Source organism: Trachypithecus francoisi, unplaced genomic scaffold (genome assembly GCF_009764315.1).
Source record: "Trachypithecus francoisi isolate TF-2019V2 unplaced genomic scaffold, Tfra_2.0 Lachesis_group3, whole genome shotgun sequence".
Taxonomy (NCBI): domain Eukaryota; kingdom Metazoa; phylum Chordata; class Mammalia; order Primates; family Cercopithecidae; genus Trachypithecus; species Trachypithecus francoisi.
Genome location: NW_022681468.1, coordinates 127,842,176 through 127,865,674, shown reverse-complemented (window position 1 = coordinate 127,865,674; position 23,499 = coordinate 127,842,176). Strand labels below are relative to the sequence as shown.

General features: G+C 33.5%; 1 protein-coding gene across 3 annotated transcripts in view; it reads right to left on the bottom strand.

Moving 5' to 3' along the window:
* The window catches only part of VPS13C (vacuolar protein sorting 13 homolog C), a 197,684-nt gene that overhangs the window by 5,788 nt on the left and 168,397 nt on the right, over window positions 1–23,499 (bottom strand). For 2 of the 3 annotated variants that reach the window (XM_033189884.1, XM_033189883.1), the window contains exons 70-80: window positions 22,809–22,920; window positions 22,579–22,692; window positions 20,597–20,736; window positions 18,951–19,032; window positions 17,699–17,812; window positions 16,836–16,911; window positions 15,248–15,411; window positions 13,974–14,019; window positions 11,537–11,660; window positions 10,714–10,828; window positions 5,526–5,614 (exon numbers count right to left, since the gene is read on the bottom strand). In XM_033189884.1, coding sequence (XP_033045775.1) covers window positions 5,526–5,614; window positions 10,714–10,828; window positions 11,537–11,660; window positions 13,974–14,019; window positions 15,248–15,411; window positions 16,836–16,911; window positions 17,699–17,812; window positions 18,951–19,032; window positions 20,597–20,736; window positions 22,579–22,692; window positions 22,809–22,920 — 1,176 coding nt within the window. Of the gene's footprint in view, window positions 1–5,525; window positions 5,615–9,012; window positions 10,001–10,713; window positions 10,829–11,536; window positions 11,661–13,973; window positions 14,020–15,247; window positions 15,412–16,835; window positions 16,912–17,698; window positions 17,813–18,950; window positions 19,033–20,596; window positions 20,737–22,578; window positions 22,693–22,808; window positions 22,921–23,499 lie in introns of those variants that run through there. The other variant, XM_033189885.1, reaches the window with a different exon arrangement.

The following is a 23,499-nucleotide window of genomic DNA, read 5'->3' as shown; positions in this document are numbered from 1 at the left end:
CATGGTGACCAACGGAGGGTGAAGAACCAAAATAGATCCCTGGCATTATATTTCTCAGCAGAGGTGCTATGAAATTGTGGACTTGTATGGCATAGCCTTGTGCACTGGACAAAGTTGAACATCCCTAGCCCCAGCCTAGTAAGTGGCAGTAGTGTCCTGCAATCACTGTGGCAATCTCCAACACCACCATACATTTCCAAACAGTCTCCACCACCCACACTCCTGGCCCCAGTTGATAATCCGCTGATAGAGCTAAGGATGGCTGTTACAAATCCTCATGCCAAACACAATTCATTATTCCAAATATCTTTAAACTCTTCTCTTTACCATCCCAATAATACCACTGTTCTCCTACCACCTAGAATGACTCCTTCATTTTCTTCCTCTTGCACCATGTTTGTCTGGGTTCAAATCTTGGTCTTCCACTTACACACTCTCTCAGAATGGTCTCTCAGAAAGATCTCAACTCCAGATTTTTATCCAGACTCCAACTATCTATCTATCTATCTATCTATCTAATCTCCCTCCCTATCATGTATTCCCTTCTCCTCTACATCCACTCAGTCACCAAGCCTTGTCTCGTAAGTCAAATCCTCATTCTTTAGACCCTCCCCACTTCCTACTCTGATAGCTGCCACGGTCTTTGTGGTGGACAGAATTCTAAGACAGTCCCCAAGATTCCCCAACCCTGGCATATATCTCTGTACAGTTCCCTGGATTTTGAATATAATGGATTCATTTCCAAGATTAGGTTTTGTTATAAGGCACAGGTGACTTTAAGCCAAAATCGTTTATGTAGATGGGCCTGACCTAAGTTCATGGACTCTAAATCTGGGTAAGAGACCAAGAAGTCAGAGATTCAAAGCATCCTTGCTGGGTTGCAATAAGGGTAGCTTCTAGGAGCTAAGAGCAGCCTGCTGGCTGACAGAGGTCAAAGAAACAGGGATCTTAGAATTCTGCCAACAATAGCAAATGAGCTTTGAAGTGGATTCTGTGGTAATTCGTTGTGCAGCAACAGAAAACTTATACAGTCTCTAACTGGTCTCCTTGCCTCCGGACTGATTCTCTTCCAGTATAACATCCAAACCACCAAGGATCTTTTAAAACTACAAGCCTCATCATATTACTTGCTTACAAACCTTCTGTGGGATAGCAAAAAAGAGAGATTACTCATGTGTGTACTATTCTGTGTGAGAAGCTACAAGTGATATCAAACAAAAAAACAACAGATAGCCAGGTGTGATGGCTCATGCCTGTAATCCCAGCACTTTGAGAGACCAAGGCAGGAGGACTGCTTGAGCCTAGAGTTCAAGACCAGCCTGGGCAATATAGTGAGACTCCATCTCTACTAAAAATACAAAAAAATTAGCTGGTGCATGCCTGTGGTACCAAGTATGTGAGAGGCTGAGGTGGGAGACTCACCGGAGCCCAGAGAAGTCAAGAATGCAGTGAACCACGATCGAGCCACTGCACTCCAGACTGGGCAATGAAAATGAGAACCTGTTTCAAAAAAATAAAATAGCAGACTAGACCTTAAGCAAAAACCAGTGATTCTCCATCACATTAATGATACAACCTAAACCCTTAAAATCTTATGAGCTGCTACCTATGACTCATCTCCCAACACTAACATCCTACCATCCAGCCATTCCACACTGATCTTACTGGTCAAAGTGCCATACTGTTGTATGCCTCCGCTTGCCTCTAGTTTACCTATGCAAGAGCTACATACTCAAGACTCAGCTCAAGCACTCCCTCATCTATACAAGCCTCCCTGACACTTTTCCCATGATACTGTGGTCCCCATCTTACTGTACCAACAGTTTTCCGTATGTCCTCAGAGACTCTGTCTATCGCTTTTCTTAGCACCTATTATACTGTGATGTCACCGATAATTTGTAGCCCCCCACCCATTAAAACAGGGAAGGGACAGAGATGTAACTTTATCTCTGTGTCCCTGTATTTGTCATATGTTGATGCTTTTTTTTAAATCTGCTCAATAATCAATTTCTCAATAAAGATTACTAAAATAAACTACAGCAGAGTTAGGAACAACGAGCGAAGCTATAGTCTAAGAAATTTAGGACATGAGAACTTGTATTTTGTTTTTAAAAACTCATTAGAAAAAAAAACATTAAGGGACTAAGTTTTGGGTGAATTTCAAAATTAAAAAAAGCTATTTACTGAGAAACTCAATTAGTAATCATTAACATGTCAATAATACATTTGACAAAAAGGGCTAATATCATTAATTTGCAAAATGTTCTTTAAATTCAGTAAGAAAAAGACTAACATACCAATGAAAAATGAGCAAAGAATATGAACAAGTAATTCACAAATTAGCAAATATAAATAGATGATGATATATTCATGCTCAACAGTAATCAAAGAAATGCTAATTAAAACAAAAAATTATTTTCTACCCATCAAGCTAGCAAAAAGTAAGTTTAAATGATAAAACCTAGTCTCAGCAAAACACAGGAGAAAGAACACTTCATATATTGTTGGGTGGTATGTAAAAAACCGATACAACCTTTCTGAAAAATGACTTGGCGATATACAGAAAGGACCTCAAAACTCTTCACAACTTTTAAATTAGCAATCCCACTTTTAAAATTTTATTCTAATAAAATAATAGAAAAAATATTTGGTTACAAATATATAACAATAAGATATTAGGGAAAAAATGTCCAATAACAAAAGAGTATTTGAATAAATTATAGTATATCCACAAATACAAAATTATGCAGTCATTAAAAATCACATTGTCAAAGAATATTTAATGCTTTGGAAAGATGATCACAGTATACTGAAAATGAAAAACTAACAAGACTAAAATGTAATAATGCATTTTTTTGGACATAGTTTTCATAAAATGTGCCAGCTAATGTGGTTATCTCTGGGTGCTGAGATTGCTTGTAAAGGATATTTTTAGGGGTTATCATATAATCTGTTATTCAAACCAGGATGTTTTTAAGAATGAAAGGAATAGCTATTGATAATTTCATAGGGACAAAACGTGCAAGCAAACCTACTGTGTCCTAGGCAAACCAGAATGTATGTATGGTTAGTTATTTTCATTTTCTTTTTTTTCTTTTTTTTTTTTTTTGAGACAGAGTCTTGCTCTGGTGCCCAGGCTGGAGTGCAGTGGTGCAACCTCGGTTCACTACAACCTTCGCCTCCCAGGTTTAAGTGATTCTCCTGCGTCAGCCTCCCAGAGAGCTGGGATTACAGGCATGCGCCACCAAGTCCAGCTAATTTTTTGCATTTTCAGTACAGATGAGGTTTCACCAGGTTGACCAGGCTGGTCTCAAACTCCCGACCTCAAGTGATCTGCCCGTCTCAGCCTCTCAAAGTGCTGGGATTACAGGCTTGAGCCACCACACCCAGACTATTTTCATCTCCTTATTGTCAATACTGGGGTGACCAAACTGTGCTCTTCAAGCTAAATCCAGCCCAAGACCTGTTTTAATATATAAAATTTTACTGGAACACAGCTATGGCATTCTTGTACATATTGTTCATAGCTGTTTTCTTACTATAAGGGCAAAAATAAAAGGTTGAGAAACATAGTATGGCCCTTAAAACCTAAATTTTACCATCTGTCCCTTTAAAGAAAGTTTGTTGACTCCTGATCGATGTTATCTACAATGAACAGCCATAACTTTAGCAATAAAAATTATTTTGGATGTGGTGGTGCATGTATGTCTATAGTCCAGGCTACTCAGCAGGCTGAGGCTGGAGGATCACCTGAGTCCAGGAGTTTGAGTCCAGCCTGGCCATATCTTTAAAAAAGAAAATGTTATTTTTAAGAATACTAAATTTGGAAGAAATGCTACTATTTTAATGTCATCATTAAAGGTCTGATTACCATAATGATAACTATCTCAATCAAATAAATTCTTGTTAGAAAGAGTCTACTAAGGCCAGGTGCTGTGGCTCATGCCTGTAATCCTGGCACTTTGGGAGGCCAAGGTGGGCGGATCACTTGAGGCCAGGAGTTCAAGATTAGCCTGGCCAAAATAACAAAACACTGTCTCTAATAAAAATACAAAAATCAGCCGGGCATAGTGGTGCATGCCTGTAATCCCAGCTACTGGGGAGGCTGAGGCACAAGAATCACTTGAACCCAGGAGGTGGAGGTTGCAGTGAGCTGAGATCGCACCACTGGACTCCAGCCTGGGTGACAGAGTGAGACCCTGTCTCAAAAAAAAAAAAGGGCGGGGGGGAGAAAGAAAAGGAAAAAGAAAACACAAGGAGAGGAGAGGAGAGAAGAGGAGAGGAGAAGAAAGAAAAGAAGAGAAAAGAGAAAAGAAAAGAGTACTAAGTAAGGTTAGCAAGGAAACCAACTCATAGTATTTAGTGGTCAGGTATATTTTACTAATTACCTCCTAAACAACTCCATCAGTAACTAGATTTTAAATGATGATTTTTCAATGTACTTGAAGAAAAATCAAATATATAATGTATACAGTAATACACCCATAGAACGGCTTAAATCAAGTAAGTACTAAAGTAATACGTATTACCAAAAAACCCCCAAATTGATTCTCATTGCCTAGTACTGAATTATATAAAAGTGATATAATTTTAAAATGAATTAACACATTGCAACAGCTAAGTACAATATCTAAGACAAATAAACATTGTTTTTGGCTTAATCTATTGAAGATGACATAAAATTATGGACATAAAAAATAAGTGATTACTTGTCAAAGTCATAAAATCTGCTTTTTAGATTGTTTTGTGAATATTTTTACCTCTCAACTAATGAGCAAATCACATGACTGGAGAATCCTCTCTTACATGAGGATTCTTACATGACTGGTTAACCTCTTATCCTGTCATTCAGCTTTCCTTTCTTCCCATTCAAATAAATTTAAATGCAGTCATGAGGAATCTAATGCACATTTTGCCTACTGTAAGAACTTTGCCTTACTCTTATAAAGCGCATCACTAAGAAAGTTCTGAAAATTATTAAACTATAATTGTCATTTTGGGATAAGTTTATTATCTAGGATAAATCCCAGGAAAATAAGCTTCGTTCTTGTAATTAGAAAAATTATCTACCACAACCAAATGCTTAGGAAAAGCTGAGATAAACATATAGAAGTAATGTCATCCTTTAAAAGTGGTATGCTAATCACTCAAAATAAAACTTAGTAAGAAAAGTGATTCATGAATTAATCCTCCATAACTGGACTTGTAATTCAAGAATAAGGGTATCACTATTACAGGTATAAAGCCTATTCTAGATTCTCTCAGTAGTTGTGTAACTTGGGTAAGTCCCTAAGCCACACTGAGTCTCAGTTTCAGCATCTTTAAGATGAGGAGGTTGGAACAGAAAATCTCAAAGGACGTATTTAGATCTGTATTGTTGCGATTCTATGAAAATGAACATTTTGCCATTCACTTTGGAGAATTTCCAGTACAATTCTCCAAATCTTCTGCCATTTTAGCCTTCAAAATTCTTGTGACCTATGCAACTAAGTAGTATTTGGAAAAATGTCTCTTCAAGTCAGTACCTATTTGTAACCATAAGGATTGTCTTCTTGCTTCCAGGAATAGCACAGTGGTATCGGTAAGTCTCTCCTTCCAACTTTTTGATATGATTCTGAAAAGGAAACCAGGCTCTAGATTTGGGAAGTATATGCATTTCAGTAGTATTTACAATACTGTATATTATCTAATTATAATAATAGTGTTAGGAAAACATTATTAAAAATAAAAGCACAATTCTACATATTGGTACATGAAGCTAGAAAAATATTCACAGCATGTTTGTAAGTTAACCTCCACTGCAGCCTTATTAAAAGAAAAACATGTATTAAATGCTTACCAAGTGGTCTTCTGGCAAAATATATTTTGTTCTGTAGTAACTTAGAAATATTAAAATATCTACCAGGAATTATCACACATTTTAATTAAGAAACATATGCTAATATAAAATGACTACATTAACATTACAGGGGCTTTGAAATAGGGGTCATTGGTAGGACGTTGGGGTGGGTCTCTGAACTACCTAACATAAAATAGAAAATTTTGAAAATGTGGTTCTAAAACTTTTTTCAGAGCACAGTTCATATTTTTTGTCAGTTCTTTTTTTTTTTTTTTTTTTAATCATGGGGGGGGTCTGTGATCTCTCTCAAAGATTAAGAACCACTGGTTTACACACAGTTATTAATAGATATTATACACATAATAAAATTCCAAGATAAGTAATGTTTAATGCTTCAAACATTTGATCTCATAGGTTAAACATGCATGGAGAAGTATATTTATCTATCAAATTATATTTCTTATAGAAAAGAAAATATGACAATACTAATATGAACAATTTCTAAGATTTCAAAATAGCTGGCACAATTTATTTCTAAAAACAAATATGAGCATAAAGTAATTCAAGTATAAGTAGTAGCACATTAAAACACATTTATTTTCCTTTTCAGCTATCTCAACAGTATTGTGACTTGAATCAGTCAAATATTAAAAACAAAAGTTTTTTTTAATAATGAATGCTAATGAAATACTATTACTGACATTATATATAATGCATGGTTGAAAATAGATAATATATATGAAAATACAGAACATAAATATACTGAATAAATAAGACCTTAACATTTTATGACCAAGAATATAATGCCAATATTATTAAAAGGATAATATAATCAATATAACCACAGAGAAATCACACTTGATATTATTTCAATGCTTAAATATACATTTTTTTACAGTTGCTTGGTACCTAGTTATTCCTTGACAATTGCAAAAAGCCATGAATAAGGAAGAGGAATCCACAAAGAACTGGGATCTCATCTTCAGAATGAGTCTCAGAGAGGACTGCAGATTTCACAGCAACACTTACTTGTTTCACAATTCACTTGTGCGAATTAGCTAAAATCTTTTAACATTTATGCCTTAATTTTTTCAAAGAGAAAATGGGAAATGAATTTAATAATGTAATGCATTTATCATCAGCTTGAAATTTAAATATGTTAAAATATTTAGATGTGAAATGCAAGTACAAGATATACTACCCATTTTCTATCTTGTATGCATTTTTGTTACTTATTAGGCTACTGTGCTTCAAGCCATTGAGAGCTTTTAAAATATAATTTATCACCACAATACACTTCAGAAAACTTGTTCTCAGCACTACTAAAAACCCACTACACTCTGAGATTCAGATTAAGCATTCAGTCACTAATGACAGCAGGAGACCAAATTAGTTGATAAAATATTCACGTCCCCTTCCCAAAAATGCAACTTGAGGAATTTAACAATACTTTGCAAAAGCCCTTTACCCAGTAGTTCAATTTTTTCAAGTAAATTCTATGGAAATATGAAAAAGCAAACAAGATATAAAAAACCAAAATGTATAGTGATGTTTATTACAGCATTATTACTGTTAGTAAAATAATAAACAAATTTAATGTCATGTATTAAGAGGAGTTAATAATGTTATCTCAATAGATGGTAATACAAGCATTAAAAATGTTAATGAAGCATTTCTAAGACCATGGAAAAACACAACTAAAACTAAAAAGCAAGAAATGTGGTTTTAAATGTTGTATGATCATAAGTATGTGAACCAAAATAAGTATTAAATGACTATACATACATACATATAATGTATCTATATATGTGTGTATATATGTATGGTATGTGTATATATGTACGTGTATGTGTGTATATATGTGTATATGTGTATATATGTATGGTATGTATATATATGTGTAAATATGTGTGTGTATGTGTGTATATATGTGTATGTGTGTATATGTGTATATGTGTATATGTGTGTGTGTATATATATGTATGTGTGTGTATATGTGTGTGTGTATATATGTATGTGTGTATATATGGGTGTGTGTATAAATACATATGAAGATTAGAGGATAAGTAGAATAGTACATCTCATGAAAACATATGATTTAGTAACTCCCAAAGCTACGTATTGAAGAATACAGAGTACTACTTAGGAGAAAAAGGATCAAAAGATCTCCAAATAAATTATTTAGAATCTGGCCATATTACGAAGGGCTAAAAGGATATAATTTTATACTCTAATGTTCTTTAATATTTCCATGTTTTGTTATACTTGGTCCCTTAAGGACAGAAGGCTTCTTTTTTACCCAGTACGGTCTAAATAATCAATACATATTTTTACTCAACTGACTGATCACAGCAAGATGGGCAAAGAATGAAATAGCCTAAATATCTCAATTATCCATGCCCACACTTGACATCCACGGCAAAAACTACCAAGTCCTCTCATTAGTGTATAATCATGCTATTTCTTCCAGTAATTATTGCATTAAAGTTTTAAAAGTTGTCTGATATCTTAATTAAAACTAAGAAATCAGACAAGATTATATATTTAGACAAAATAATTAAAAGTTTCTTGAAGTTTTGTGCTTTTTTACAGAGTTATAAAAAGATATCACAAGGAAAAAATTAAAGAGCTAAACAAAACAATCAAGAAAAAATCTTAAGTTACAGGAGTTCTCAAAAGTAAGTCTCATTAAAATAGCAATACAACCAGTAAAATTAAAAATTGTTACTTTTAGAATCTCAGGAAGGGTAACTATTGGAGATGATTTAAGTCAGCACCTTGAATTAGTTATTTGTGCTTGACTCTCCTAGAAAACGGCATGTGGTGACATTTTTGCCATCGCTAAATTAGGCAAAAGAAAGGTTTGTCAGTTACTTTTAACATTTACATGTTTTGTTATACTTGGTCCCTTAAGGACAGAAGTAATTTCCTTTGTATATCTAGCACAGGCTGGTTTTTGGATGTCAGTCTTTCTTCTTTAAAGTGCTTATTTTAAACATAAAACATTAAATTTATTATTTTGATAACTGCAATCCTTAAAATACATAATCCAACTGAACAATTATATGTTAATAGTTTCATTCTCTTCAAATACACAACACACTAAATCTAAGTTTATACTTTGTCTTCGTTTCTGAGGTGAAACATGAAAGTTGCTAGATAAGACACTGTTAAACATTTCCATCATTTGTTACAAAAAAAGAAATTGAAACATAACTTATGTTGAGAACTAAGAGGGTACTAATTTCAAAAATAATGATTTATAATTATTTTTTCTCTCATTAAGATAATAAAACCTCTCTAAGGATTTAAAAGCAAAAAGTTGGTTTTTGAAAATAAAGAAATCTATGTATTCAAGTGCCACATAGCAATCTGCATAATTACATATTCAACTTCTATCTACATTAATTAAAACTAATAATTATGAAATAAGTATCACCAACAAGGAGATTCAATATTTGAAAAGCAGAAATGCTAAAGGCTGAAAATGTATATAACATAATTAGAAAATGACTATCATTTATTTAGCAACAGTACCAAGGGGTTAAACAGGAAAAAGAGGGATGAGGAAACATCCTCAAAATTCACGTGCCAACTATTATTTGAGGTCTAAGGGCAGGCCCAGAGCAACTGACAATTCAATTATTAAAGCAGATGCTCCAGTTAATAGCCCTGTAACTTAAGTAAATTTAGAGTCATTTGTGAAACAGAAAGCTACGTAATTCCATCATCACGACTCACAAACATAGACATATTCACTAAATTGGACACAATAATTGTCCTGTTTTTCAATTTTACCTGAAATGCACATGAACACCATAAGATAAAATTTTTGAAGTGATAATAACAATATCTGTTTCTGAGCTCAATATAGTCTTTCATCTATTAAACGGAGATGAGAGTTGATTCTCTGCATCCTTTAATATTTTATACTAATCTCTTATTTCAGTACAGTATTACCAGGGATATCACAAGTTTTTATTTGTAGTCAAGCCACTACTATGAAAAGTTCAGATGGAGGTGAGAGTTTTAAAGAAAATTTCATTAAAATTGACAATGGAATTCAGACACAGTCAATTAATACCACAGTTTGTTTTGATTTTTAAGGATGAAATCAAGTAGTAGTTTAGGAAACATTTATTCCTGTACTTCCAGTTCTTGCTGTGCAGGCAGAAAAACAAAGAAAATAAAGTTAGAAGCATGCAGAAAGATAGATAAAATGTAATCATATACAATAAAAACCAAAGGAAGAACAATTAAGAGGCATTTTATTTTAAAGTCAAGGTAGAAAAATATTAATAAATTTCTTTTGGGGGAAAGCCTGTCATGGGAGAATAGCAATTTATATATGTATATATTATCAAAATAAAATCAAGTTAAAACTAAAATAAAAGTCAAAAAGCTCTTAAATTTTCTTCAAGGTTTAACAAGATCTTAATTATATATAATCTTTTATTCTCTCATCTAGTTCTACTTACTGGAATAAATCTAGATTTACAAAGCAGTGCAAGTAAATTAATTTGGTTGGCAGAAATGGAAGCAATGAAGCTCCAATAATTAGCTACAAAGCAGGAAACCAAAATTAACAATGTTAACTAAATGAGCTATCGCAGAAATAGTGACATAGCCTATGACTTAACATTAACTTTTCTGCGCACGACAAAAGCTTTGCTCCTATGTAGAAAAAAAAATCATCTGTATTTTCCATTTAACACATGCTAAAATGAAAAACAAATAATCAAATTCTACTCTACAAACTGTATAATACTTAAAGAAGTTCGTGAATCAGGAACTTTAAGAACCACCCATGAAATCCTGGGCCTAGAAATCATTAAAATTCCATTTCACTTGTGACCATGAAGAACAGAATTTACCTCAAGTAAGTCCGAGCCCTCAGATTCCTGTCTGTCATACGGACGAATGATGCCATCTTCGTGGATCAGGCGAGGGGGACGGAGACTAGATACTTCCTCAGTTGATTCTGCTGCCCTGAATAAGGCATCAGAGTAAGTGTAAGAAATTATGTGAGAGTCTTTCAAAATAATGTGTGTTGATAAATATATAAATATTTCACAAAAAACAATCAGTAATTTTAAATAACTTTCCCCAAATAACGCAAAAGTATTAAAACCAAGTCTGTCTGACTCCAAGTCCCCCAACCTTCTCTAAAATAAAAAGAAATATCAAAATAATAAAAGCAGGGCCTAGCTCATCTACTCTTTGTATCCTTGGTGTCTTGCACAGTGCTTGGCACATGGTAGGTAATAAACATTTGTTGAATAAAGGGGAAATGCAGCCACAAAATATGTCTTTTCTTTTCTTTTTTTTTGAGACAAAGTCTTACTCTGTCGCCCAGGCTGGAGTGCAGTGGCACGATCTCAGCTCAGCTCACTGCAACCTCCGCCTCGTGGGTTCAAGCGATTCTCATGCCTCAGCCTCCCGAGCAGCTAGGATTACAGGCACCCACCACCACGCTCGGCTAATTTTTGTATTTTTAGTAGAGACGGGGTTTCACCATGTTCACAAAAAATGTCTTTTCTTACTCCTTTCTGGTGGCACTCTATGTTTAAAGCTACCACAGCTTTCAATTAGACTTTAAGATCCTTAGAAGCACTCAAATAATCTAATCTATTTATGTATTCCTTGTAAAAACTAGCACACAGACACATACCTTGCACACAGTATGTACTCAATTACCTCTGAATGCCTTGGAAAGTACTACTGGCCATATCTATGATTCCACCAGTTGGGCGAGCCACGGCACCCACAAGCCCTTTTCCAATTCCTTTAAAGAATCCAGCAGCGCCTTCCTTTTTGGCACCTTCAGAAAACCAATGACAATGAATGGATAAAGGTATTTTTAAATGAGCAAGTTTGAATTCAACCAAAACCTGGGTGAGATACTGAACTGTTTTACTCAGGAAGTTACAAAAATTTGGCTTTCTAAAGAAGTTAAATGTAATCCTAATGTGATAAAATAGTGGTTCTCAAAGTGTGTTAGAAATGCACATTCTTGGGCCCCACCCCAGACCTAGTGAATCAGAAACTCTGGGGGCGGGGCCAGCATTTATATTTTAATAAGCACTCCAGGTGATCCAGACACATGCTCAAGTTTGAGAACTACTGATCTAGGAGTCTCATCAGTACCTGTAACTTGCAGGTGTAAGAAGGGACCAGAAAACGTTCTCTTTTTTAATACTGACCATCAGATTTTTCAAGGAGTGTGCTTTTAAAAATATATATAACAACTTTATTGAAATACAGTTCATATACCATAAAATTTACCACTTAAAATGTACAAATTAAATTTTAGGATAAATTAGCTTTTAGTATGTTCAGACTTGCACAACTATCATCACAATCCATTTTTTAAAATGTTTATCATTTTAAAAAGAAACCCCCTTTCCCATTAGCAATCATTCCCTATTTCCCCCAACCTCTCCCCACCAAATCCTACCCAGTGTACCTCCATTCCTCCCTGCCCCTCCCCACCTCCAGACTAGGTAACCACCTAGAGATTCTTTCTATCCCTATGGATTTACCTATTCTGGACATTTCAGACAAATGGAATTATGTAATATGTGGTGTATTGTGACTTTTTTTTCAAGGTTCATCCATTTTGTAACAAGTACCAGTACATGATTCCTTTTTATGACTACTATTCTAATGTATGGAAATATCACCTTTTGTTTATTCATGCATCAGGTGATGGACATTTGGGTTGTTTCCATCTTTTGGTTATTCTGAATAATGGTGCTATGAACATTTGTGCACAGTTTGAACACCTGTTTTCAATTCTTCTGGGTGTAAACCTAGGAGTAGAATTGCTGGGACACATGGTGACTCTGTGTTTAACTTTTTGAAGCACTGACAGACTATTTTCCTCCAAAATGACTGTTATTTTACAGTCCCACCGGTAGTGTATGAGGGTTCCAATTTCTCCGCATCCTCTTAACACTTGATTCTAGCCATTCCAGTAGGTGTGCAATGGTATCTCATTATAGTTTTGACTCGCATTTCCCTATTGACTAATGATGTTTAACGTCCTTTTATGTGTTTATTGGCCATCTGTATATCTTCTCTGGAGAAATGTCTATTCATATCTTTTGCTCATTTAAAATTGTGTTGTCTTTTTATTATTGATTTTTAATAGTTCTCTATATGTTCTAGATACGTCTTTTATCACGTATATGACTTGCAAAAATTTTCCTCCGTTCTGTGGGCTGTCTTTTCCCTTTCTTCATGGTTGTCCTTTGAAGCACAAAAATTTTAAATGTGGATGAAGTTCAATTTATGTATTTGATGAAGTCCAATTTATGCTTCTTTTCTAGCAAAGTTTGGCCTAATCCAAAGTCATGAAGATTTACTCCTATATTTTCCTCTGAGTTTAACAGTTTTACTCTTACATTTAGGTATTTAATCCATTGTGAACTCATTTTTTATATATGGTCCAGGTAGGGGTCCAATTTTGTTCTTTTGCTCATAGATATGAAGTTGTCCCAGCAAATCTGTTGAAGACGATTCTTTCCTATTAAATTATCTTGACATCCTTGTCGAAGATCAGTTAACCATAAGTAAGAGTCTATTTCTGGATCTTCGATTGTATCCCACTGTTCTATATGTCTATCCTTATGTTAGTACTACACTGTCTTAGTTACTGTAGCTTTACAGTAAGTTTTGAATTTGGGAAGTAGAAGTCCTCCAACCATGCTCTTTTTCAAGACTTTTTTGGCTATTTTGGATCCCCGGAATTGCAACATAAATTTTGGACTTGGCTTGTCAATTTCTGCAAAGAAACAAACTGGGATTTCCATAGGAATTGCATTGAATAAGCAATGTGCTTTTTTAATGGGATAAAAACAACAGCAAAAATGAGTAAATTGCTACTGAGGGCCCAAACAAATCTAGTTTATCTCTGGCCCTGCTAAAAATATCATTCAAAGTCTGAAGCATGATCTACTACTTAACCTCTCTACTTTCTGAGGAAAATATGTTCACTGAGCAACTTAAGGCTACGAATATAAAATTCAGTCAGTAATTTTCTCAATCAAGTATCAGCAGCAATAACTTCTCTTACGTTTACTAAGTATCAAGTCTTCAGACATTGTAAAGGAAGGAAATATTTTCAACATACCTTCCACAGGTTTTGTTATTATTCCAGTCACTCCACCAACAACTCCCTGAAAGAGAAATCAATCATATAGTCTAGACTGAATGGAAGGTGTTTAATTTTAAACCAACCACTAGAGGTCTCTATAGACATACTGGAAATAACAACAAAAAAAATTGAAGACTTAACTTGATAATGTAAACAACATACACATATAAGTTAGCACTATGATTTTTCAAATAATATATCACAGCAAATCTTAAATGATTTATTCCTAGTGGAAATAAAATTTTATAAAAGAAACATGAGTAAAGCAGATAAAAGGATTTTGAATCTGGCTGTGATCCCAATCAGCTATGTAACCACGGGCAGCTGATGAAATCTTTAAGTCTCAGTTTCCACATCAGCAAAATGAGTGAGTCGAGCCAAATTAATATTTACGATCTAATTATACATTTTAAGGAGATTACATTGTAACTCAGTGGAAGTGCAGAAAACTGAAAATAAAGGGCCCTCCCAAGGATAGCTAATAACCTGGCAAACAAAGTGCCTTAGTGACTATAACACCCAACATTACAAATTACTATCAAAAACACAGCAGCTTCTGGAAATCATTTCCAAAATTAAAACATGAATATTCTAATACATTCTTAATCATTGTGAAGTAATGGTAGTAAAACTACCTGTATATTCTATAAACACACAGAAAGGGAACTGATGGATACACACTTAAATTGGAAACAGATGAGAGGTGATTAAAGAGTATTCTAGCCTTACTCATGTTTTATTTACTTATTAACAGAATAACTTTTAAGTTCTTATAATTATTTACAAGAATATTCATACATCACCCCTATATAATTGAGCAGTATTCATATATTACCTATATAATTTTAAACATATTAAAAAGTAATGAAAGGCAGTTCCTGGTTTATCAACAATTAACTTTCACACATCCCTTCCACAGAAACAGTCAATCACTGATGACCTGAAGAGCTCCTTCTCCCTCTAGTTTCCATCGGTACCATGTATCTCTGCTTCTCACTTCCTCACCTTCTACACCAGTGCTAACTTGTCATCATTACAGTTTTACGAAATCTGGCAATTGAGGGGATAGATCTGGTGGTGACAATGGGGAAGGGGAGCAAAAAGGAAACTGGAAAGTCCATAATTTATCGTTATTTATACTCTGACAGGCCTAAACTCATAAGTAGCATTCTAAGTTTCACATAACCAGCTAGAATAAATTTTTTTTTTTTTTTTAGTTGCAGATTTCTTAGATTCAGCAGAGAACTTACTCGCAGAAAGCCCTTTCCTCCTCTGGCCAGGCTGTCTCCAAAATCTTTGGGCTGTCGACTCAACTCTTCTCTTCTTTTTTGCTGATATTCCTTGTCCATTGTAATTGCTGCCAAACCTTTCCCAACAGAACCAGTGATTCGAGATACAACTCCTGCTGCACCACCTATCAAAGACAAGGGATTAATATCTAGAATATACAAGGAACTCAAACAACAGCAAGAAAACAAATAATCTTAAAATAGGCAAACAATCTGAATAAATATTTCTCAAAAGGAGACATACAAATGGCCAACAAGTACATGAAAAAATGTTCAAGATCAATAATCATCAGGAAAGTGCAAATCAAAACCACAGTGAGATATTATCTCACCCCAGTTAGAATGGTTATTAGAAAAAAGACCAAAAAAAATCACAAACGCTGTCAAAGAAGTGAAGAAAAGGGAATGCTTATACCCTGAGAGTGGGAATATAACTTAATACAGCTATTAATGGAAAACAGTACGGAGGCTCCCCAAAAAATGAAAACTAGAACTACCATATGATCCAGCAATCCAACTACTGGGTATATATCCAAAAGAAAAGAAAACAGCTGCACTCCCATGTTTACTGCAGCACTAGTCACAATAGCTAAGATATACAATCAATCTAAGTGTCTATCAATGGCTGAACGGATAAAGAAAATGTGACACACACACACAATGGACTACTACTCAGGCATTAAAAAAAAAAAAAAGAAATCCTTTCATTCACAGCAACTTGGATGAGCCTGGAGGACATTATGTTAAGTGAAATAAGTCTGGCACAGAAAAACAAATACTGCATGTTCTCATTTACATCTGAGAGCTAAAGAAGTTGAACTCATAGAATGAGAGAGTAGAACTCTGGTTATTAAAGGCCGAGATGGGTAGGGGGAGAAGAGGATAGGGAGAGATTGGTTAATGGATACAACATTACATCCAGATAGGAGAATAAGTTCTAATGTGCTATAGCACTGTAGGGTGACTATAGTTAACAACAACTTGTTGTATGTCTTCAAATAGCTAGAAGAGAGGGTTTGAATGTTCCCAACACAAAGAAATGGTAATTGTTTGAGGTGATAAATATGCTAATTACCAGATCTGATCACTACCCAGTGTATACATGTATCAAAATATCACTCTATACCCCATAAATATATACAATCATGTCAATTAAAAATAAAATAAAAAAATTTTTAAGGCTCAGAGAAGCTACACTGTTTATATAAACAGCATTATCACAATATACAGCATGCAATTGGTTTAAACTAATAGGTGCTTAAAATTCTGCCTCATACAAAAAATGCAGAAATTAATTTTTCCTATCTAACAAGAAAAGGAATAAAATTATTTAAAGTACATTTATTCAACACTACAAAGACATATTGAAAAACCAGCAGTCCACTGTTAACTTATTTTCCATTTAAAAACAAGGAAACATGTCTTTTAAAAGGGATTATTAAGAAAGTGATCCCTCCTTTATTAAATAAAAGCATTTGTTTTTCATAACAACGTATTTCATAACAATATAATAAAAAAATACACATATACACAAATATGTGATACATACCTACTGTGTGTCCAAAGAGACTTCTCACTCCAATCACTAACCCCTCTGCAAATTCTTCAGGGCCTTGAACAGCACCCTGGCAAAAAAAAAAAAAAAAAAAAAAATCTTATTATTTAAAATTTAAATAAGTTTAAGACTTTTAATTTAATAGTTCAGGTTTGCCTGAAGAATCCAAATCTGTAAAAATCTATAAACACTGTGATGAATCAATTTTCACCTCTACTCCAAATATGGATAGAATATCTATTGTGTTTGAAGATACTTTCAACCTACCTGATCTTAGCAAATTCTTTAAGTCAAAAATTGGATAGGTATAAATCACTGGCTTCAATTGCAATTTGAAGTTGGCCTCCCAGAACTAAGTTTCATCAGATTGCTAAAACAAGTTGCAACGATAAGAGTAGGAGAGTCCACAGATTTTTTTTACTGTCTTATTCTCCCATTTATTTTCTCTGCTTTATTCTTCTAAAACCCTCATACACTGGGCTGGCTGCTAGACCCTTTAAATGAAGGGGAATAGGTTAGATGAAAGCTTGAATATGAAACAAACTTTGCTTTCAGTTCCCTATTAGTCCCTTCCGCAATGGTGGAACAGTCTTGAAAGTCTTAATCTACCCAGCACTCTAAATATTCTTACAACTACATTAAATCCTGGCAAATGTGGGCAGTGCTCATTAAATTCTAAACAATCATCCAGTGCTATCTCATGTAACTTTAAATAAAAATATTAAATTGATATACTTTTGTGATTTGAACATTATTCAATTCCCAGATACAATTACAATGCAAATTACTATCTGTTATTAAAAAAGAGAACATCCATTTTTCTACACCTATCCTTAAAATAAGTAAGAGGTCAATACCTGGAAGGGTTCATAGAATAAAGCTTCAACTCCTTCAGACAGACCTCTAATTAATCCAAATGGGTTTCCAAGTACATCTAACCCCAATACAAGGACATACATCTGTTTCAAGAACTAAAAAAGAAAAAAAAATTAAATTAAGTCCTTCACAACTGTTTTAAGAAACATCATAATAAAATAGAAAAAAAAAGAGATTTACTGATAAAATTAAGTTTGTGTTAAAAGAAAGCTGTAGGGAATAACCACCACAACATCCACTAATTGATCTTTTACTCTGTTTCAGGCACTATGCCAATACTTTACAAACAGCTTTTAAATTAAACAGAACTGGTTTGACACACAGGCTGCCACGTAGCAGTTATGTGACCTTCTACAAGTTATTTAGTATCTAACAGCCTGTCTTCTAATCTATAAAATGGAAGGTTAGCCTGGGTGTGGTGGCTCATGCCTGTAATCCCAACACTTTGGAAGGCTGAGATGAGAGGATCACTTGAGGCCAGGAGTTAATGACCAGCCTGGGCAACACAGTGACACCCTGTCTCTATAAAAACTTAAAATTTTTTAAAAAGGGAAGTTACACTGTCCTTGCATGGGTGAGTATGTATATTAAATGAATACATAATTCAGTAATTGTTAGTTGTTTTTATTATTACTTTACCATCATTATTATTAATAAATTAGATGGAAAATAATTAACCAAAACAAAAAATAAGGGAAAACATATCCTCATTTTAACATGTAACTTTCAAAATGTCTGTATATGTCACAGGAGAAAGAACATTCCAGCAGTGGAAGGAAAGGAAATGTCACCCTGCAGTTCCATGGTATAGCAATTGTACCAAACTGACCTGCAACTATTGACTGTCTCTATGCATACATACTTGAACCACAGAGTAACTGAGGCACAGGGAGGAAACGGGCTTAGAATTCTGCTTGCAATTCACTAGATTATATTCAGAAACTATAATCACTGAAGAAATCAAGTGTAATGACCATAAAGTCACTATTCTTTCCCAAAGTGGTAAAAGTATAATTGCAAAGTCAAAAAAGGAACTGGAGGAAAATTTTCAAAAGGTGTATAAAGAGGGGTAGAACTAAAGAAATAGAAATTAATCATTGAAGAAAACCACTAAATAAGGAGATTTCAAACTGAGGTAAATTATATAAACATTACTGCATACTATACAGTCACATGCAAATGTTTTGATATTTTATGAAGTATATTCCTTATGAAATACTGATAGGAAATTACCTGTTCACTGTAATGCCTAACAACACTCCACATAAGCTGATCTCTCTTGTAAAACTGGTATCGAATTTCATAATAAGCAAGCCTGGGAGGAGAAAAAGGAAAGATTCAAAGATACTTATATAAAAAAAAAAAGGGACTTAAAATTTGAATGACAGCTAATGCTAATCATAGCCTATTCTTTCATAATTTACTTTGTACATTTACCACCTAACAATTTATGATTGTCTTAATAATGGTTACTAAATTATTATAAAAACAGTGCACAAGTTTTTCATATATGCATAAAGAGTGAGGAGATTCTTTAAAAGTCAACCATCGTCCCACCGCATAGTGGATTTTAAAGGTTTATTTTCTTATTTCCCACTTTGAATTCTTTCTTTTCTTTTATATGCAATGATAAAATGTTTAAAACATTTTGTATGCCCTGTTTACACTCAAAATTGTGGAGAAGTATTTCTTTTATGTTATTTAAAACTCTACATAAACATTTTAAACAGAAGCATAACATGTTACCATGTGGCAGTGTCATAACAAGCAATTCTTCCACTGTCAGACATTTCCAATTTTTGGTAAAATAATTAATGATGCCATGTGTATGTTGAATATAACTATTTGGTTGAACTTCAAGATTAGATTACTTTTTGGAAAGAATTTCCAAAAAGAGAATTACTGAGTGAAAAGCAACAAAACATTTAAGGCTCCCAACAAATGTAGTTTTCCACTTACACCAAGAGTATTTAAAAAGTGCCTATTTCTTAGAACCACCCCTGACTAGTATTAAATAGGATTTTAAAATAGAATCGCTCATATTTTAAAATCTTTGATAAGCTGCTTTAATTTGCATGTATTCTTTGATAAATAATGACGCCATCATTGTGTTTTCCCTTTTGCTAATTTCTCCTATTGTTCTCTGGCCACTATACCATTAGAATCTAGGTTTTTCTTATCAATGTTTAATATTAAGATAATAGTCCTTTCTCTGTCATTATATTTTCCCAGTCTTTTGTTTTTAATTATTTTCATTGATTTTGTTGAAAAGTATTTGATTTTTATGTGGTTAAATATATCTTTTATTTTCCATTGAAATGTTTTCCATTGCTTTTTAACTTAGAAAGGCATCCTCTACTCAGAGATGTCTTTTTTTTCTTTTTTTTTTTTGTCTCTTCAGTTTAGGTTTTATATTTTATCATTCGTTTTCTGTGAAATTTAGTAGTGTACATGTAAGGTAAAAATGATCTACAGGGATTTTTTTTTCACCCAGATAATTACTTGTTCCAATACCATTGTTGAACTGCAATTCAGTAACAATTTATTTAATGTATACATATCTAGCATTACATATCTCTGAATATAACATGTTTTAAAAATGGTCAATTTACAATATATGACTTAAAAATTCAATTATTTTTCTATATCCACGTATTATCTAGATATGAGTAATCAAAGAAAACAAGACTCTTCACCTTATCATTATGAATACAATAAGCATTCCTAAAGAGTATAATCACAAATGGACCAAATTCTCCAAATGTAAGTAGTAAAGTTATCCTTTTCCTAAGCTAACATTGCACAAGTGGAGAGAATTAATCTCCAGAAACATGACCTTGGTACACCTGCTTCCCAATGTACTCTAACAGAAGTCTTACTTGAATATAAGGTCATCCACATCAGTCAGAGTAGCACCTATGCTTTTCAACAGCAAGTTGACAGACTGAACTGCAAACATTTCCTGTTTTTCTTTGTCTGATCCTTCACCTCCGGAACCCAAAGACAAACTCAAATGCAACTAAAAGAAAAATAATGTTCAATAAATGAAAGCTAAAAGTGAAAATTTTACATATTTAGGATCCAGGTAGTCCAGAAACAAACCAAAAAAAGTCTTTCGATTAGAGTCCTAGTGAAATCTATTATTTGATACTATACATTATAGCAGAACAACCCACTTACACTTGATTCTTTTTGCTTTTTAAAAAAATACAAATTAGTCTGATCCAAAAATAGAGTTCTAATTTTTGCAATATATATAAATGCCATTGTATTCATATGAAGGAGACCAACACGCTTTACAAAAATGTCATAATCATTTTAAGAAGAAAAACATGTCAACTGGCACACAAGTAATCTGCCAGTCAAAATAGATAATAACAATAACATGACAATTAAGGTAAGTTAGCAAGTTGTTAAGTTTTTAAAAGTATAATAAGGTTTTCAGCTTCCACAGACTCTCCAACTTAGTATTTAAACATGAGATTTCAGATCCTCATTTAGCTGCTACTTCATACTGAACCATCATTAGTGCAACAGCACAAGAAGATACAGGCAAAAAGTAATTCAATATGTGTAAAGTAGATGAATTTCCTTTCTCATTTTGTCATTTCCTAGCCATATTAACTAACTAATATAGAGCTCAAGTAAAGTGGACTTGGGGCAAGGCCAGGAAAGCCTGTGGTTGTTTTTTTCTTTCATGTGACCTTCTGCCCACATGAAGAGTCTGGGAGTGTTGGGATCCAGGAAAGGTAACCATGGGTAAACACTGATCCAGCCTTTCCCTAGGGCATCGTCACTATGGGCTATGAAAATAATTGTTGTTCATAATCTTTACCATTAGACTTCATGGCTCAATTCCCACTGTGCCTAAGAACACAAATAGGTAAATTATCAATCATTAATGTCCCTCTAGAATACAATATCCATGAAGCTATTTTATATCTCCACAGCAACTTTCATAATAAGCATTCAGTAAATATTTGTTTCAGGTGTGATTCAATCCCACAAATAACTGATTTTCACTTAAAAGTGAAAAAGAAATGGTATATTACCTATCACATAAAACATTATCAATTTTAAACCTGACGTATCAATGTCTGATATCACCAAACTGATATACCAATTTAAAATAATAATTTCATTTTAGAAATCCATTCATTTAGCTGAAGAACTGGTAAATGCAATTGAAAGTAATGTGCTGTAAACAGTTTTTGAGAATGTAAAGGATCATCAATATTTTAAAGAGTTACTTAATTATAAATCTGGCCCATTACACAAGTTTAGAGCATTATGGTTGATAGCATTTGTGAATTTACTAAGCAGTCACCTTCTCCTATAAAAGCTAAAAAGAACAACAAAAGGGAAAAAAGAAATGAGTTCATAAAGTACAAAATCAGGCAAATGAAAGGTATCCAATTTTCCACTCTCTTAGTTACAATCAAATTTTGGAAGGGGGGGAAAACACCACATCAACAGTATAGTACCTACTTCAGTGTTTTTGCATTCTGGTTACGGCACCTATTATAGCTCTCTGTTTAGACAGTGATAGTAGTTACAAAGTGCAACCAAAACATTAAACGTTGGCAAGCACTTCTACGCTTAATTAAGAAATGCTTTTGTCAGCTTCTTCTTTGAATAAGGGGGTTATTAATTCAAGACTGGAAACATGCTCTGGTGGTTTCTCTGTGGGAATTATGGCTGTACATATGTTACAGAAAATGGTCTTAATTATTTCGATTAATCAAATAAAATTCCCACCAAATACATGATGCAACAAATTAAAATCTACGATGGTCCACAGACCCTTTAAAAAGTTCTACAATAATTTCACTAAGTTTTCAAATCAATAATTACAACAAACCTTCACAGGAGAAATATGGAAATGTTCAAAGAAACTAAGAATTGACATATCAGTCATTGAAGTCTCCATTAATTCTGCATTTAGAGCATCAATATCTTGTTGGATTAACTTTGTCTGAAAAAAACAAAATCAAGAATTTCTATTTTAATTTTTTTCTCTATCATAGCTCAAAAAAGGCTGATTTAAATTTTTTTAATTTTATATTTTTCCCAAGAAATGAAAATTTTTACCCGTCTTCTTTCAGCTTCAGGGTCTGTTGTTGGGGTAAACAGTACAATAACAGCTCCTAGAAACCCCTGATCAATTTTTAAGGCCATTTCCTGAATGAGGACCATAAAATACCTAAGGAAAAAAAATTTAAGATGGAAAAGGATTTCTACCAAATCTTTTAATTTTTGATGTTAAAACTTTGATTTTAGTGAAAAGTCACAGTTATATCTTGTTCCTTCATCTCCTAAAAATTATGTTAATAAGATCAAAGTCTGCTCAGATTGAGACCTTTTCACTGGAGTGAAAGCTTCACTCAGGGTAATATTGCTGCATTAACACTTAGCACTTACAGCCCCAAATGCTACATTCATCATGTCACAGATGAAACAAATACAACTAGATCATGTAGCATGTATGATCCAATTTTTAAAGTTCACAGCGATTACACTAAATAACACAGCTCACAAATACATATCATTTAGATTTCACTTACTATTTTATATTCTAATTGGAGTTATAAAGGGAAGAAGATACTTGAAGAAATTCTACACTTTAAAATATGTAGAGACTACTACTAAAATAAGTTAAAGCATAAAAGATTACTTGACCAAAAGTGAATTAAAAGGTTCAGCTGGAAAACACTTTTTACATGAAAGTCACTTTCAAAAAGAGTGAGATTTATTTTCAAAGTAGATTCTCATTTTAAATTCC